We start from the raw sequence: 14,725 nt of genomic DNA, 5'->3' as shown, positions 1-14,725 counted from the left end.
GTAAAGGTCAAAAGGCCTCCAGTGTGTCTCTAGCTAGAAAACAAAAAACAAAATGTATGCTTACCTGATAAATTTCTTTCTTTCCGGATATGGAGAGTCCACAACCTCATTCCAATTACTAGTGGGAATATCACTCCTGGCCAGCAGGAGGAGGCAAAGAGCACCACAGCAAAGCTGTTAAGTGTTACTCCCCTATACATAATCCCCAGTCATTCGACCAAAGGGAAATGGAAAAAGGAATAACACAAAGGTGTAGAGGTGCCTGAGGTTTAGTAAAAAATAACTGTCTTAATTAAGGGTGGGGTCAGGGACTCTCCATATCCGGAAAGAAAGAAATTTATCGGGTAAGCATACATTTTGTTTTCTTTCCTAAGATATGGAGAGTCCACAATGTCATTCTAATTACTAGTTGGAACTGATACCCAAGCTAGAGGACACAGAATGAATAGGAAGTGTCAGGGTACCTGTGAAGTAACATTGAATAACTAGCCATGTATCGCAATTTAATATTTCATGTCAGCTAATATCTCCCCTGACATGAGTTAAATGGGCCATAGCCACAACAGACCAACCCCCCTTTCCCTGATAACAGAACATCAGAAATCAAAAGGAACAAACAATTGTGTAGCTAAAAAGATAGGGGGTTTTTTCAAAGGAATTTTATCACATGGCACCTTCAGATCTGAACGCCCATATATAGAGTTTCCTGCCTACAAGGTCCAAATAGATAATGAACCCCTGCGGTGACATGCTGCTCAATTTTGACTGAGTGACATAACTTGCTGCCGTGGACACAGTCTCTAGAAAGCAAAATTGGGCCTAACCTTTTTATTTCCAGAATTGCAATACCTCTCATATGACTGAACGGATTTATCTAAAAAAGATTAAATTAATGGTTATTTTATCTTTTAATAGATTTTAGCAAAGAAATTATTTACAGCATAGTTAAACTACTACAGCTGTGAGTTATAAGGTAATTTATTCTTATATTAAATATTATTTAGACCAAGGGTAGTAAGTATACTGGTGTTAAATATTAATATTTAGAAATATTTTTTGTATTTTAATGTCATAAGCTAATTGTAGCTATTGCAATATATTTTAGAATTTGTCTTATTGTGGCTAAATAAGAGGTTGTTTCAGGCCAGATTAATTGGCATATAAATAGGCCGTTGCATTAACAATATACAATTTCTGGTGGTTTAATTGAAGTTTTATAGAGCCATTTGTGGGCTAATTTGTTTTATTATACTTTTTTGAAAGTTCTCTTAGATTTACTGAGATTTAGTAAGATTTGTGTGAAGTATCTTGTTATATTGTTAACTAAGCACTGTTAAGTTAGAAGTCCATATTTTCTTCTGTTATGTGTGATCAGTCCACGGGTCATCATTACTTCTGGGATATAACTCCTCCCCAACAGGAAATGCAAGAGGATTCACCCAGCAGAGCTGCATATAGCTCCTCCCCTCTACGTCAGTCCCAGTCATTCTCTTGCACCCAACGACTAGATAGGATGTGTGAGAGGACTATGGTGATTATACTTAGTTTTTATGACTTCAATCAAAAGTTTGTTATTTTAAAATAGCACCGGAGCGTGTTATTACTTCTCTGGCAGAGTTTGAGGAAGAATCTGTCAGAGTTTTTTACTATGATTTTAACCGGAGTAGTTAAGATCATATTGCTGTTCTCGGCCATCTGAGGGAGGTAAAGGCTTCAGATCAGGGGACAGCGGGCAGATGAATCTGCATTGAGGTATGTAGCAGTTTTTTTTTTTCTGAATGGAATTGATGAGAAAATCCTGCCATACCGTTAAAATGACATGTATGTATACACTTCAGTATTCTGGGGATGGTATTTCACCGGAACTACTCTGTTAAAGGTCACTAATCCTTTTTAATAACTATCTATCATGTTAAACGTTTTTGCTGGAATGTAGAATCGTTTACATTGCTGAGGTACTGTGTGAATAAATATTTGGGCATTATTTTCCACTTGGCAGTTTTTTTGATTTAATTGTGACAGTTTCGTTTCTCTTCACTGCTGTGTGGGAGAGGGAGGGGTCGTTTTTGGCGCTCTTTGCTACGCATCAAAAAATACCAGTCAGTTACTTTTATATTTCCTGCATGATCCGGTTCATCTCTGATAGATCTCAGGGGTCTTCAAACTTCTTTGAAGGGAGGTAAATTCTCTCAGCAGAGCTGTGAGAATTCTTATAGTGACTGTGAATAAAAACGTTGCTTTGTATTTTTTATGTCAAATTTAATTATTGTTATTTTACTAATGGGAACAAACCTTTGCTAAAAGTTTTGTTGTTTTAAAGTTTGATGCTATAACTGTTTTTCAGTTCATTATTTCAACTGTCATTTAATCGTTAGTACCTCTTTGAAGCACAGTACGTTTTTTGCTAAAAAAGATTATAACCAAGTTGTAAGTTTTTTGCTAGTGTGTTAAACATGTCTGACTCAGAGGAAGATATCTGTGTCATTTGTTCCAATGCCAAGGTGGAGCCCAATAGAAATTTATGTACTAACTGTATTGATGCTACTTTAAATAAAAGTCAATCTGTACAATGTGAACAAATTTCACCAAACAGCGAGGGGAGAGTTATGCCGACTAACTCGCCTCACGCGGCAGTACCTGCATCTCCCGCCCGGGAGGTGCGTGATATTTTGGCGCCTAGTACATCTGGGCGGCCATTACAGATAACATTACAAGATATGGCTACTGTTATGACTGAAGTTTTGTCTAAATTACCAGAACTAAGAGGCAAGCGTGATCACTCTGGGGTGAGAACAGAGTGCGCTGACAATGCTAGGGCCATGTCTGATACTGCGTCACAGCTCGCAGAGCATGAGGACGGAGAGCTTCATTCTGTGGGTGACGGTTCTGATCCAAACAGATTGGACTCAGATATTTCAAATTTTAAATTTAAATTGGAGAACCTCCGTGTATTACTAGGGGAGGTCTTAGCAGCTCTCAACGATTGTAACACCGTTGCAATACCAGAGAAACTGTGTAGGTTGGATAAATACTTTGCGGTACCGGCGAGTACTGACGTTTTTCCTATACCTAAGAGACTAACTGAAATTGTTACTAAGGAGTGGGATAGACCCGGTGTGCCGTTCTCACCCCCTCCAATATTTAGAAAGATGTTTCCAATAGACGCCACCACTCGGGACTTATGGCAAACGGTCCCCAAGGTGGAGGGAGCAGTTTCTACTTTAGCTAAGCGTACCACTATCCCGGTGGAGGATAGCTGTGCTTTCTCAGATCCAATGGATAAAAAATTAGAGGGTTACCTTAAGAAAATGTTTGTTCAACAAGGTTTTATATTACAAACCCCTTGCATGTATCGCGCCGATTACGGCTGCGGCAGCATTTTGGATTGAGTCGCTTGAAGAGAACCTTAGTTCATCTACGCTAGACGACATTACGGACAGGCTTAGAGTCCTTAAACTAGCTAATTCCTTCATTTCGGAGGCCGTAGTACATTTAACCAAACTTACGGCTAAGAACTCAGGATTCGCCATACAGGCACGTAGGGCGCTGTGGCTAAAATCCTGGTCAGCTGATGTTACTTCTAAGTCCAAATTACTTAATATACCTTTCAAGGGGCAGTCTTTATTTGGGCCCGGTTTGAAAGAGATTATCGCTGACATTACAGGAGGTAAGGGCCACGCCCTACCTCAAGACAAAGCCAAAGCTAAGGCTAGACAGTCTAATTTTCATTCAACATTCTGGAATTGAGGGCAGTTCTCAATGCCCTTCTAGCTTGGCCCCAATTAACAACTCGGGGGTTCATCAGGTTTCAGTCGGACAACATCACGACTGTAGCTTACATCAACCATCAGGGAGGGACAAGAAGCTCCCTAGCAATGGTGGAAGTATCAAAGATAATTCGCTGGGCAGAGTCTCACTCTTGCCACCTGTCAGCAATCCACATCCCGGGAGTGGAGAACTGGGAGGCGGATTTCTTGAGTCGCCAGACTTTTCATCCGGGGGAGTGGGAACTTCATCCGGAGGTCTTTGCCCAAATACTTCGACGTTGGGGCGAACCAGAGATAGATCTCATGGCGTCTCGCCAGAACGCCAAACTTCCTCGCTACGGGTCCAGATCCAGGGATCCGGGAGCGGTTCTGATAGATGCTTTGACAGCACCTTGGAACTTCGGGATGGCTTATGTGTTTCCACCCTTTCCGCTGCTTCCTCGATTGATTGCCAAAATCAAGCAGGAGAGAGCATCAGTGATTCTAATAGCGCCTGCATGGCCACGCAGGACTTGGTATGCAGATCTAGTGGACATGTCATCCTGTCCGCCTTGGTCTCTACCTCTAAGACAGGACCTTCTGATACAGGGTCCATTCAAACATCAAAATCTAACTTCTCTGAAGCTGACTGCTTGGAAATTGAACGTTTGATTTTATCAAAACGTGGTTTTTCTGAGTCGGTTATTGATACCCTGATACAGGCTAGGAAGCCTGTTACCAGAAAGATTTACCATAAAATATGGCGTAAATACCTATACTGGTGCGAATCCAAACATTACTCCTGGAGTAAGGTTAGGATCTCTAGGATATTGTCTTTTCTACAAGAAGGGTTAGAAAAGGGTTTATCAGCTAGTTCATTAAAGGGACAGATTTCAGCTCTGTCCATCTTGTTACACAGGCGTCTGTCAGAAAATCCAGACGTCCAGGCTTTTTGTCAGGCTTTAGCTAGGATCAAGCCTGTGTTTAAAGCTGTTGCTCCGCCATGGAGTTTAAACTTAGTTCTTAACGTTTTACAGGGTGTTCCATTTGAACCCCTTCATTCCATTGATATAAAATTGTTATCTTGGAAAGTTCTGTTTTTAATGGCTATTTCCTCGGCTCGAAGAGTCTCTGAGTTATCAGCCTTACATTGTGATTCTCCTTATCTGATTTTTCACTCAGACAAGGTAGTTCTGCGTACTAAACCTGGGTTCTTACCTAAGGTGGTCACTAACAGGAATATCAATCAAGAGATTGTTGTTCCATCCTTGTGTCCAAATCCTTCTTCAAAGAAGGAACGTCTTCTACACAATCTGGATGTAGTTCGTGCCCTCAAGTTCTACTTGCAGGCAACTAAAGATTTTCGCCAAACTTCTTCCCTGTTTGTCGTTTATTCTGGACAGAGGAGAGGTCAAAAAGCTTCTGCTACCTCTCTCTCTTTTTGGCTTCGTAGCATAATACGTTTAGCCTATGAGACTGCTGGTCAGCAGCCTCCTGAAAGAATTACAGCTCACTCCACTAGAGCTGTGGCTTCCACTTGGGCCTTTAAGAATGAGGCCTCTGTTGAACAGATTTGCAAGGCTGCAACTTGGTCTTCGCTTCATACTTTTTCCAAATTTTACAAATTTGACACTTTTGCTTCTTCGGAGGCTATTTTTGGGAGAAAGGTTCTTCAGGCAGTGGTTCCTTCTATATAATGAGCCTGCCTATCCCTCCCGTCATCCGTGTACTTTTGCTTTGGTATTGGTATCCCAGAAGTAATGATGACCCGTGGACTGATCACACATAACAGAAGAAAACATAATTTATGCTTACCTGATAAATTCCTTTCTTCTGTTGTGTGATCAGTCCACGGCCCGCCCTGTTTTAAGGCAGGTAAATATCTTTTAAATTATACTCCAGTCACCACTTCACCCTTGGTTACTCCTTTCTCGTTGATTCTTGGTCGAATGACTGGGACTGACGTAGAGGGGAGGAGCTATATGCAGCTCTGCTGGGTGAATCCTCTTGCATTTCCTGTTGGGGAGGAGTTATATCCCAGAAGTAATGATGACCCGTGGACTGATCACACAACAGAAGAAAGGAATTTATCAGGTAAGCATAAATTATGTTTTTGTATTGGAGTAAATATTGCTGGATAATTATAGACTGTTCTGGTATTCTTATTCGTAATATTTTAATAAGCAATTCATTGTAAGTAAGGTTAATTTTTAGAGATATATTTTATGTGCTGTTTTATATAGAAAATTGTAACAGAATATGTTCTTACATAAATATAATTCAAGGTGTCTATAAATATAACTCTTCAGAACAAAGGATTAAATATTTTTTTTTAATAATATTGTTGTCCAATTCATGTATATCTCTATAGGGATATTTTGGAGTACACTGCAGAGATTTGATAGCTTACTGAAGTGTATATAATTTTATACTGCTATTAATTATTAATATTCATAATTACAAAATGTAACACGCTGGAGGACACTCCTGAGATGTATCAACATAATTGGAGGTTACTGCTGAGATAATAATAAATAATATTGTAACCTAGTATACACAACAGGAGGGAGAATAAGACAGGCAGACCTAAACAGAAGGCACCACCGGTTGAAGAACCTTTCTCCCAAAAGAGGCCTCAGCCGACGCAAAAGTATCAAATTTGTAAAATTTAGAAAAAGTATGCAGAGAGGACCAAGTTGCAGCCTTGCAAATCTGTTCCACAGAAGCTTCATTTTTGAAAGCCCAAGAAGAGGAGACAGCCCTAGTTAAATGAGCTGTAATTTTCTCAGGAGGCTGCTGACCAGCAGTCTCATAAGCAAAATGAACTATACTTCTCAACCAGAGGTAAAGAGAAGTAGCGGTAGCCTTCTGACCCTTACGCTTTCCTGAGAAACAAACAAACAGGGCAGAAGACTGGCAAAAATCCTTAGTTGTCTGTAGGTAGAATTTTAGAACATGCACAACATCCAAGTTGTGCAACAGACGTTCCTTATGAGAAGGAGGATTGGGATAGAGAGAAGGAACAATAATTTCCTGATTATATTTTCTATCCGAAACCACTTTCGGAAGAAAACCCAATTTAGTACGAAGAACCGCCTTATCTGCATGAAAGATAAGGTAAGGCGATTCCCACTGCAAAGCCGAGAGTTCCGAAACTCTCCGAGCAGAAGAGATAGAAATAAGAAACAAAACCTTTTCTCCAGACCTTCCTGGAGAAAAGACAAAATCCTAGGAATCCTGACCCTACTCCAAAAGTAGCCTTTGGATTCACACCAATAAAGGTATTTACGCCATACCTTATGGTAAATTTTACGAGTAACAGGCTTGCAAGCCTGTAGTATGGTCTCAATGACCGACTCAGAAAAGCCAGAACTTAGCGTTCAATCTCCAAGCAGTCAGCAGTCAGAGAAACAAGATTTAAATGGAGGAATGGACCCTGAGATAGAAGGTCCTTCCTCAGAGGCAACCCCCAAGGTGGCAGAGATGACATCTTTACTAGAACTTCAAGTAACAGGAGAGGCCGCTTCCAGCTTACACACCATACTCCGGTGGCAGACTCCTGGGGATGACGTCACTGACGCTTCCGTATTCAGCTTGCGGTGATCGGGTGCAATGCCCATGAAGCAACGGATTACTTGACAACAATATCCAGGAAAGAAAAGTTCTGGCAGCACATAGTAGTGATAAAATGTTTCACTTTATTAAACAATCTTTCAAGCACACAGGTACATCATGGACTGAACGTCTGACGCGTTTCACGCCCCCTAGTGGCGCTTCATCAGAGACAACAGGTGTTCTAACCACAGCCTTCTTATACACAGGCCGTGGACAGGTACATATTTTAACCCTTCAATGTCACAATCAAACACAGTAAACATTAAAAAAGGATACATAGTAATAAAATATGCTACAGTTCACAATGTCACAAATCCCTCATATTACTGGGCTAAGGACAATTGAGGCCAAGCCAATAGAGTATTGTAAATCGCTCTCAACTCCAAGATGTTTATTGGAAGAGCAGACTCCTCCCGATTCCATAGTCCCTGAGCCTTTAATGAGTCCCAGACTGCTTCCTAGCCTAGCAGGCTGGCGTCCGTGGTCTCTATCACTCAGGAAGGTCTCCGGAAGCATATGTCCTGAGACAAATGCTCCTCAGCAAGCCACCACGGGGGAGAGTTTCTCGTCAACTGGTCTAGGTCTATCCTCTGAGACATATCCGAATGGTCTACGTTCTATTGTCTGAGCATGCATAACTGCAGAGCTTTCAAATGAAATCCAGCAAAGGGAATGATGTCCACGGAAGCGACCATCAGACCAATTACTTCCATACATTGAGCTACTGACGGCCGAACAGTAGACTGAAGAGAGAGGCAAGAGGAAAGAATCTTGGATTTTCTGACTGCTGTCAGAAAAATTTTCATAGGGAATCTATTATGGTTCCTAAGAAAACCACCCTTCTAGCTGGAACAAGGGAACTCTTCTTCAGATTCACTTTCCATCCATGGAACGTAGAAAAGACAACAAGATCTCTGTATAAGAGTTTGCTTGTTGAAAAGATGGCGCCTGAACCAATATGCCTTCCAGATAGGGCGCCACTGCAATTCCCTGAGACCTGATCACTGCCAAGAGAGCCCCCAGAATCTTTGAGAAAATTCTGGGAGCTGTGGCAAGGCCAAACGGAAGAGCCACAAACTGAAAGTGTTTGTCTAGAAAGGCGAATCTCAGGAACTTGTGATGATCCCTGTGGATGGGAACATGAAGATACACATCCTTCAGGTCTATGGTCGTCATGAACTGACCCTCTTGAACCAAAGGAAGAATGGAACGAATGGTTTCCATTTTGAAGGACGGTACCCTGAGAAACTTGTTGAGAATTTCATCTCTCCAACCTCACTGGTATGCCAGTTGTACGTATAGCAAAGCAAGTAGAAAATAGAAATAAAAGAGGTAGGAAAGGACAAAGACCTGAAAATCTAGTTGCAAAAGGGAACTGTCACCCTAAAAAACATATTTCTTTCCTAAGATATGGAGAGTCCACGATGTCATTCCAATTACTAGTGGGAATATCACTCCTAGCCAGCAGGAGGAGGCAAAGAGTACCACGGCAAAGCTGTTAAGTGTCACTCCCATACCCATAATCCCCAGTCATTCATACTTTGTCAGTTACTCTTTATTTCAGAATGCTTATATCTAAGTTTATGCATATCTTTTACAATTGTAACTGAGAAAAAAATGCAAGTTTTTTTTCAAGTTTTTAGACAACTTATATTTATTATAACAAATTTGTTTCTATTAAGAACAAAAAAATAATTTTTTCAGGATCTGCATATCAATGACTAAAAGGTAAAAAACACACAGGTGTTACAGTGTGATATTGTACCCAGCAATATATTAAATAATGTGTGATCAGGTGCTCCTAAAAGCATGATAATTGTTACAATTTTATACTGGAAGGGTTTTGATTTAAAATAAAAATATATTTTGCCCTGGAAATGCATATTTGTTTAGTTATATACCATATATACATATAAGGTATTGCTTTATCAAGATACTGTAGTAAACACCATATTTAAATGTATTAATCATTTCTGCTGCACATCGTTAAACACATTGAGTAAACACTATTTTTTCTTAGTATTCAGTTACCAGATATATATATATATACATACAATTTTATCATTCTTATCAACTATAAACTAAAGCACATGTGGCTGGCTTTTTGTCTCTTCTTTTTAGTTGGGTTTGTTGTAAATTCAATGTGTCTAATATATTAATGTGACAAAAAAGCTCATATTTTAAGACAATATTTTAAATCTTTTAGTTTTCCCTTGACAAATTCTTTAGATAGCCATTGCTATAAAGATGATTGATGATCCTTTTTGTATTCAGAACAAACCATAACACGTTTGTAACATAGTAGCCATTTGGATCTGAGTGTAAAATTATTGTGATTTTAAATTTATTAAAGGCTTCTGTGAGAAAAGGGGTGTTACCGAGAATGCTTGAAGAAATCTTAAAGACGAGAATAATGGTGAAACAGTCAATGAAACAGTATAAACATGACAAATCTTTAACACGACTGTTGGATGCACGTCAGCTAGGTCTCAAGCTTATTGCCAATGTTACTTTTGGCTATACCGCTGCTAACTTCTCTGGACGAATGCCTTGTGTAGAGGTAAGCTCCAATTATGTGATATCATTTTTTCCCATTTTCCATATTTTACTGTATTATGTTTCATTCAGGAAGGACATTGTAACTTTTACACTTTAGATCTATTGATGTTGATCAAGGATCATTGATATTTAATCTTTCAAACTGTTGTTTGAAGCCTATACAAATAAATGATAATGATGATGACAATAATAATACTTTATACAATTTCAATACATTTCATATAGTTAAAAAATGATTGCTCACCCATGTTATATCAATTGTTCAAAATATTGTATGTTTTACCTTCTTGTTTATAAACTCATCTTTACTTTATAATTTATACACTGCTTTGTAGTTTATAAAGTGTCATACGTATAAAAGTACAGCATTTTAATATGTCAAAATATGTTTTCATGTAAGATTTGTTTTGTTAAAGCTGGAAAACCGGTTTGTGTTCCACTGGTCACATGATAGATTGGAAAAGCCTATTCTCCACAGCTCTGCTTGTGAGCAGGGACAATTCTCCACAAGTTTAAAAATAAAAAGTTGCTCAGGAACATCCATTAACCCCTTAAGGACCAGCGACGTACCCTGTATGTCACTGGCCTTTTTTTGGGACTTGATTGTTTTATAGCACGGTCTTGCCACCAGCGTTGAGACTGCTCTATTCCACAAAGCCTGCTGGAGGGAGTGCATTAATAGCGTGTTCTTGCTAGACTTGTGCTTTTATGTCCTTAAAAAACCCTTAACGACCAGTGACATACAGGGTACATTGTGGTCATTAAGGGGTTAAAAAATCCTAAGTCAGTCCCCTTGTGTGTTGGGCTTTTTCCTTTCTTCCTTTTCTAGTCTGTATGTTAAACTAAAGATTACAGGAATTGGAATGTATAGGGAAATGGGTCCTGAATATGTCTATTAAGTTGCTAATGAACAAGTGTCATGGTTTGAGACCTTTTTTCTCTGCTTTTCACATTTTCCTAAGTAGACTTGGCAGTTTCTTAAAGGGACATGAAACACAACATTTTTCTTTCATTATTTAGATAGATTATACATTTTTAAACAACTTTCCAATTTACTTCTGTAATCAATTTTTCTTCTTTCTCTTAGTATCTTTTATTGAAGAAGCAGAAATGCACTCCTGGGTGCTAACTGAACACATCAGTAAGCCAATTAAAATGGACATATGAGTTCAGCCACCAATCAGCAGCTAGCTTGAAGCCCCTGAGCCTATCTAGATATGCTTTCAACAAAGAATACCAAGAAAATTAAACAAATTAGATAATAGAAGTAAATTGGAAAGTTGTTTAAAAATGTATGCTCTACTTGATTCATGAAAGAAAAAAAATTGGGTTTCATGGCCCTTTAAGATGCTTTATTTTATTTATTTTTTTAAACCATAGATTGGAGACAGTATTATCCATAAGGCTCGGGAGACTTTGGAGCGTGCTATAAAGCTGGTTAACGACACAAAGAAGTGGGGAGCAAGAGTTGTATACGGCGACACAGACAGGTAATTATATTACTGAAAGTTATGTGGGGAATAACTCCATGTTAACACACCTTGGGAATAGGAATCTAGCAATTTACTTAATAAATATATATATATTTCTTTTTATATTTAATATCCAGAAATGTACTTCTCTTAAGCGCTTTCTTGATCTTGCAGTGACACCTATTTAACACAAATTTCTCCAACATAGGTGTGTCCGGTCCACGGCGTCATCCTTACTTGTGGGATATTCTCTTCCCCAACAGGAAATGGCAAAGAGCCCAGCAAAGCTGGTCACATGATCCCTCCTAGGCTCCGCCTACCCCAGTCATTCTCTTTGCCGTTGTACAGGCAACATCTCCACGGAGATGGCTTAGAGTTTTTTAGTGTTTAACTGTAGTTTTTATTATTCAATCAAGAGTTTGTTATTTTGAAATAGTGCTGGTATGTACTATTTACTCAGAAACAGAAAAGTGATGAAGATTTCTGTTTGTATGAGGAAAATGATTTTAGCAACCGTCACTAAAATCCATGGCTGTTCCACACAGGACTGTTGAGAGCAATTAACTTCAGTTGGGGGAACAGTGAGCAGTCTCTTGCTGCTTGAGGTATGACACATTCTAACAAGACGATGTAATGCTGGAAGCTGTCATTTTCCCTATGGGATCCGGTAAGCCATGTTTATTACGATCGTAAATAAGGGCTTCACAAGGGCTTATTAAGACTGTAGACTTTTTCTGGGCTAAATCGATTCATTATTAAATACATATTTAGCCTTGAGGAATCATTTTATCTGGGTATTTTGATATAATAATATCGGCAGGCACTGTTTTAGACACCTTATTCTTTAGGGGCTTTCCCAAAGCATAGGCAGAGCCTCATTTTCGCGCCGGTGTTGCGCACTTGTTTTTGAGAGGCATGGCATGCAGTCGCATGTGAGAGGAGCTCTGATACTTAGAAAAGACTTTCTGAAGGCGTCATTTGGTATCGTATTCCCCTTTGGGCTTGGTTGGGTCTCAGCAAAGCAGATACCAGGGACTGTAAAGGGGTTAAAGTTCAAAACGGCTCCGGTTCCGTTATTTTAAGGGTTAAAGCTTCCAAATTTGGTGTGCAATACTTTTAAGGCTTTAAGACACTGTGGTGAAAATTTGGTGAATTTTGAACAATTCCTTCATGTTTTTTCGCAATTGCAGTAATAAAGTGTGTTCAGTTTAAAATTTAAAGTGACAGTAACGGTTTTATTTTAAAACGTTTTTTGTACTTTGTTATCAAGTTTATGCCTGTTTAACATGTCTGAACTACCAGATAGACTGTGTTCTGAATGTGGGGAAGCCAGAATTCCTATTCATTTAAATAAATGTGATTTATGTGACAATGACAATGATGCCCAAGATGATTCCTCAAGTGAGGGGAGTAAGCATGGTACTGCATCATTCCCTCCTTCGTCTACACGAGTCTTGCCCACTCAGGAGGCCCCTAGTACATCTAGCGCGCCAATACTCCTTACTATGCAACAATTAACGGCTGTAATGGATAATTCTGTCAAAAACATTTTAGCCAAAATGAACACTTATCAGCGTAAGCGCGACTGCTCTGTTTTAGATACTGAAGAGCATGACGACGCTGATAATAATATTTCTGAAGGGCCCCTAACCCAGTCTGATGGGGCCAGGGAGGTTTTGTCTGAGGGAGAAATTACTGATTCAGGGAACATTTCTCAACAAGCTGAACCTGATGTGATTACATTTAAATTTAAGTTGGAACATCTCCGCATTCTGCTTAAGGAGGTATTATCCACTCTGGATGATGGTGACAAGTTGGTCATCCCAGAGAAACTATGTAAAATGGACAAGTTCCTAGAGGTGCCGGGGCTCCCAGAAGCTTTTCCTATACCCAAGCGGGTGGCGGACATTGTTAATAAAGAATGGGAAAGGCCCGGTATTCCTTTCGTCCCTCCCCCCATATTTAAAAAATTGTTTCCTATGGTCGACCCCAGAAAGGACTTATGGCAGACAGTCCCCAAGGTCGAGGGAGCGGTTTCCACTTTAAACAAACGCACCACTATACCCATAGAGGATAGTTGTGCTTTCAAAGATCCTATGGATAAAAAATTAGATGGTTTGCTTAAAAAGATGTTTGTTCAGCAGGGTTACCTTCTACAACCAATTTCATGCATTGTCCCTGTCGCTACAGCCGCATGTTTCTGGTTCGATGAGCTGATAAAGGCGGTCGATAGTGATTCTCCTCCTTATGAGGAGATTATGGACAGAATCAATGCTCTCAAATTGGCTAATTCTTTCACCCTAGACGCCACTTTGCAATTGGCTAGGTTAGCGGCTAAGAATTCTGGGTTTGCTATTGTGGCGCGCAGAGCGCTTTGGTTGAAATCTTGGTCGGCTGATGCGTCTTCCAAGAACAAGCTACTTAACATTCCTTTCAAGGGGAAAACGCTGTTTGGCCCTGACTTGAAAGAGATTATCTCTGATATCACTGGGGGTAAGGGCCACGCCCTTCCTCAGGATCGGCCTTTCAAGGCAAAAAATAAACCTAATTTTCGTCCCTTTCGTAGAAACGGACCAGCCCAAAGTGCTACGTCCTCTAAGCAAGAGGGTAATACTTCTCAAGCCAAGCCAGCTTGGAGACCAATGCAAGGCTGGAACAAGGGAAAGCAGGCCAAGAAACCTGCCACTGCTACCAAGACAGCATGAAATGTTGGCCCCCGATCCGGGACCGGATCTGGTGGGGGGCAGACTCTCTCTCTTCGCTCAGGCTTGGGCAAGAGATGTTCTGGATCCTTGGGCGCTAGAAATAGTCTCCCAAGGTTATCTTCTGGAATTCAAGGGACTTCCCCCAAGGGGGAGGTTCCACAGGTCTCAGTTGTCTTCAGACCACATAAAAAGACAGGCATTCTTACATTGTGTAGAAGACCTGTTAAAAATGGGAGTGATTCATCCTGTTCCATTAAGAGAACAAGGGATGGGGTTCTACTCCAATCTGTTCATAGTTCCCAAAAAAGAGGGAACGTTCAGACCAATCTTAGATCTCAAGATCTTAAACAAGTTTCTCAAGGTTCCATCGTTCAAGATGGAAACCATTCGAACTATTCTTCCTTCCATCCAGGAAGGTCAATTCATGACCACGGTGGATTTAAAGGATGCGTATCTACATATTCCTATCCACAAGGAACATCATCGGTTCCTAAGGTTCGCATTCCTGGACAAGCATTACCAGTTCGTGGCGCTTCCTTTCGGATTAGCCACTGCTCCAAGGATTTTCACAAAGGTACTAGGGTCCCTCCTAGCTGTGCTAAGACCAAGGGGCATTGCTGTAGTACCT

The 14,725-nt window shown here is 40.1% G+C and overlaps 1 protein-coding gene across 1 annotated transcript in view; it reads left to right on the top strand.

Annotated features, from left to right (window-relative positions):
- The window catches only part of REV3L (REV3 like, DNA directed polymerase zeta catalytic subunit), a 471,052-nt gene that overhangs the window by 414,604 nt on the left and 41,723 nt on the right, over positions 1–14,725 (top strand). The window contains exons 25-26 of the mRNA XM_053710865.1: positions 9,715–9,921; positions 11,301–11,410. Of these exons, the coding sequence (XP_053566840.1) occupies positions 9,715–9,921; positions 11,301–11,410 (317 nt within the window). The remainder of the gene's footprint in view (positions 1–9,714; positions 9,922–11,300; positions 11,411–14,725) is intronic.

Source organism: Bombina bombina, chromosome 4 (genome assembly GCF_027579735.1).
Source record: "Bombina bombina isolate aBomBom1 chromosome 4, aBomBom1.pri, whole genome shotgun sequence".
NCBI lineage: Eukaryota > Metazoa > Chordata > Amphibia > Anura > Bombinatoridae > Bombina > Bombina bombina.
The sequence above is the reverse complement of the archived record's forward strand: the minus strand, read 5'-3'. Positions and strand labels throughout refer to the sequence as shown.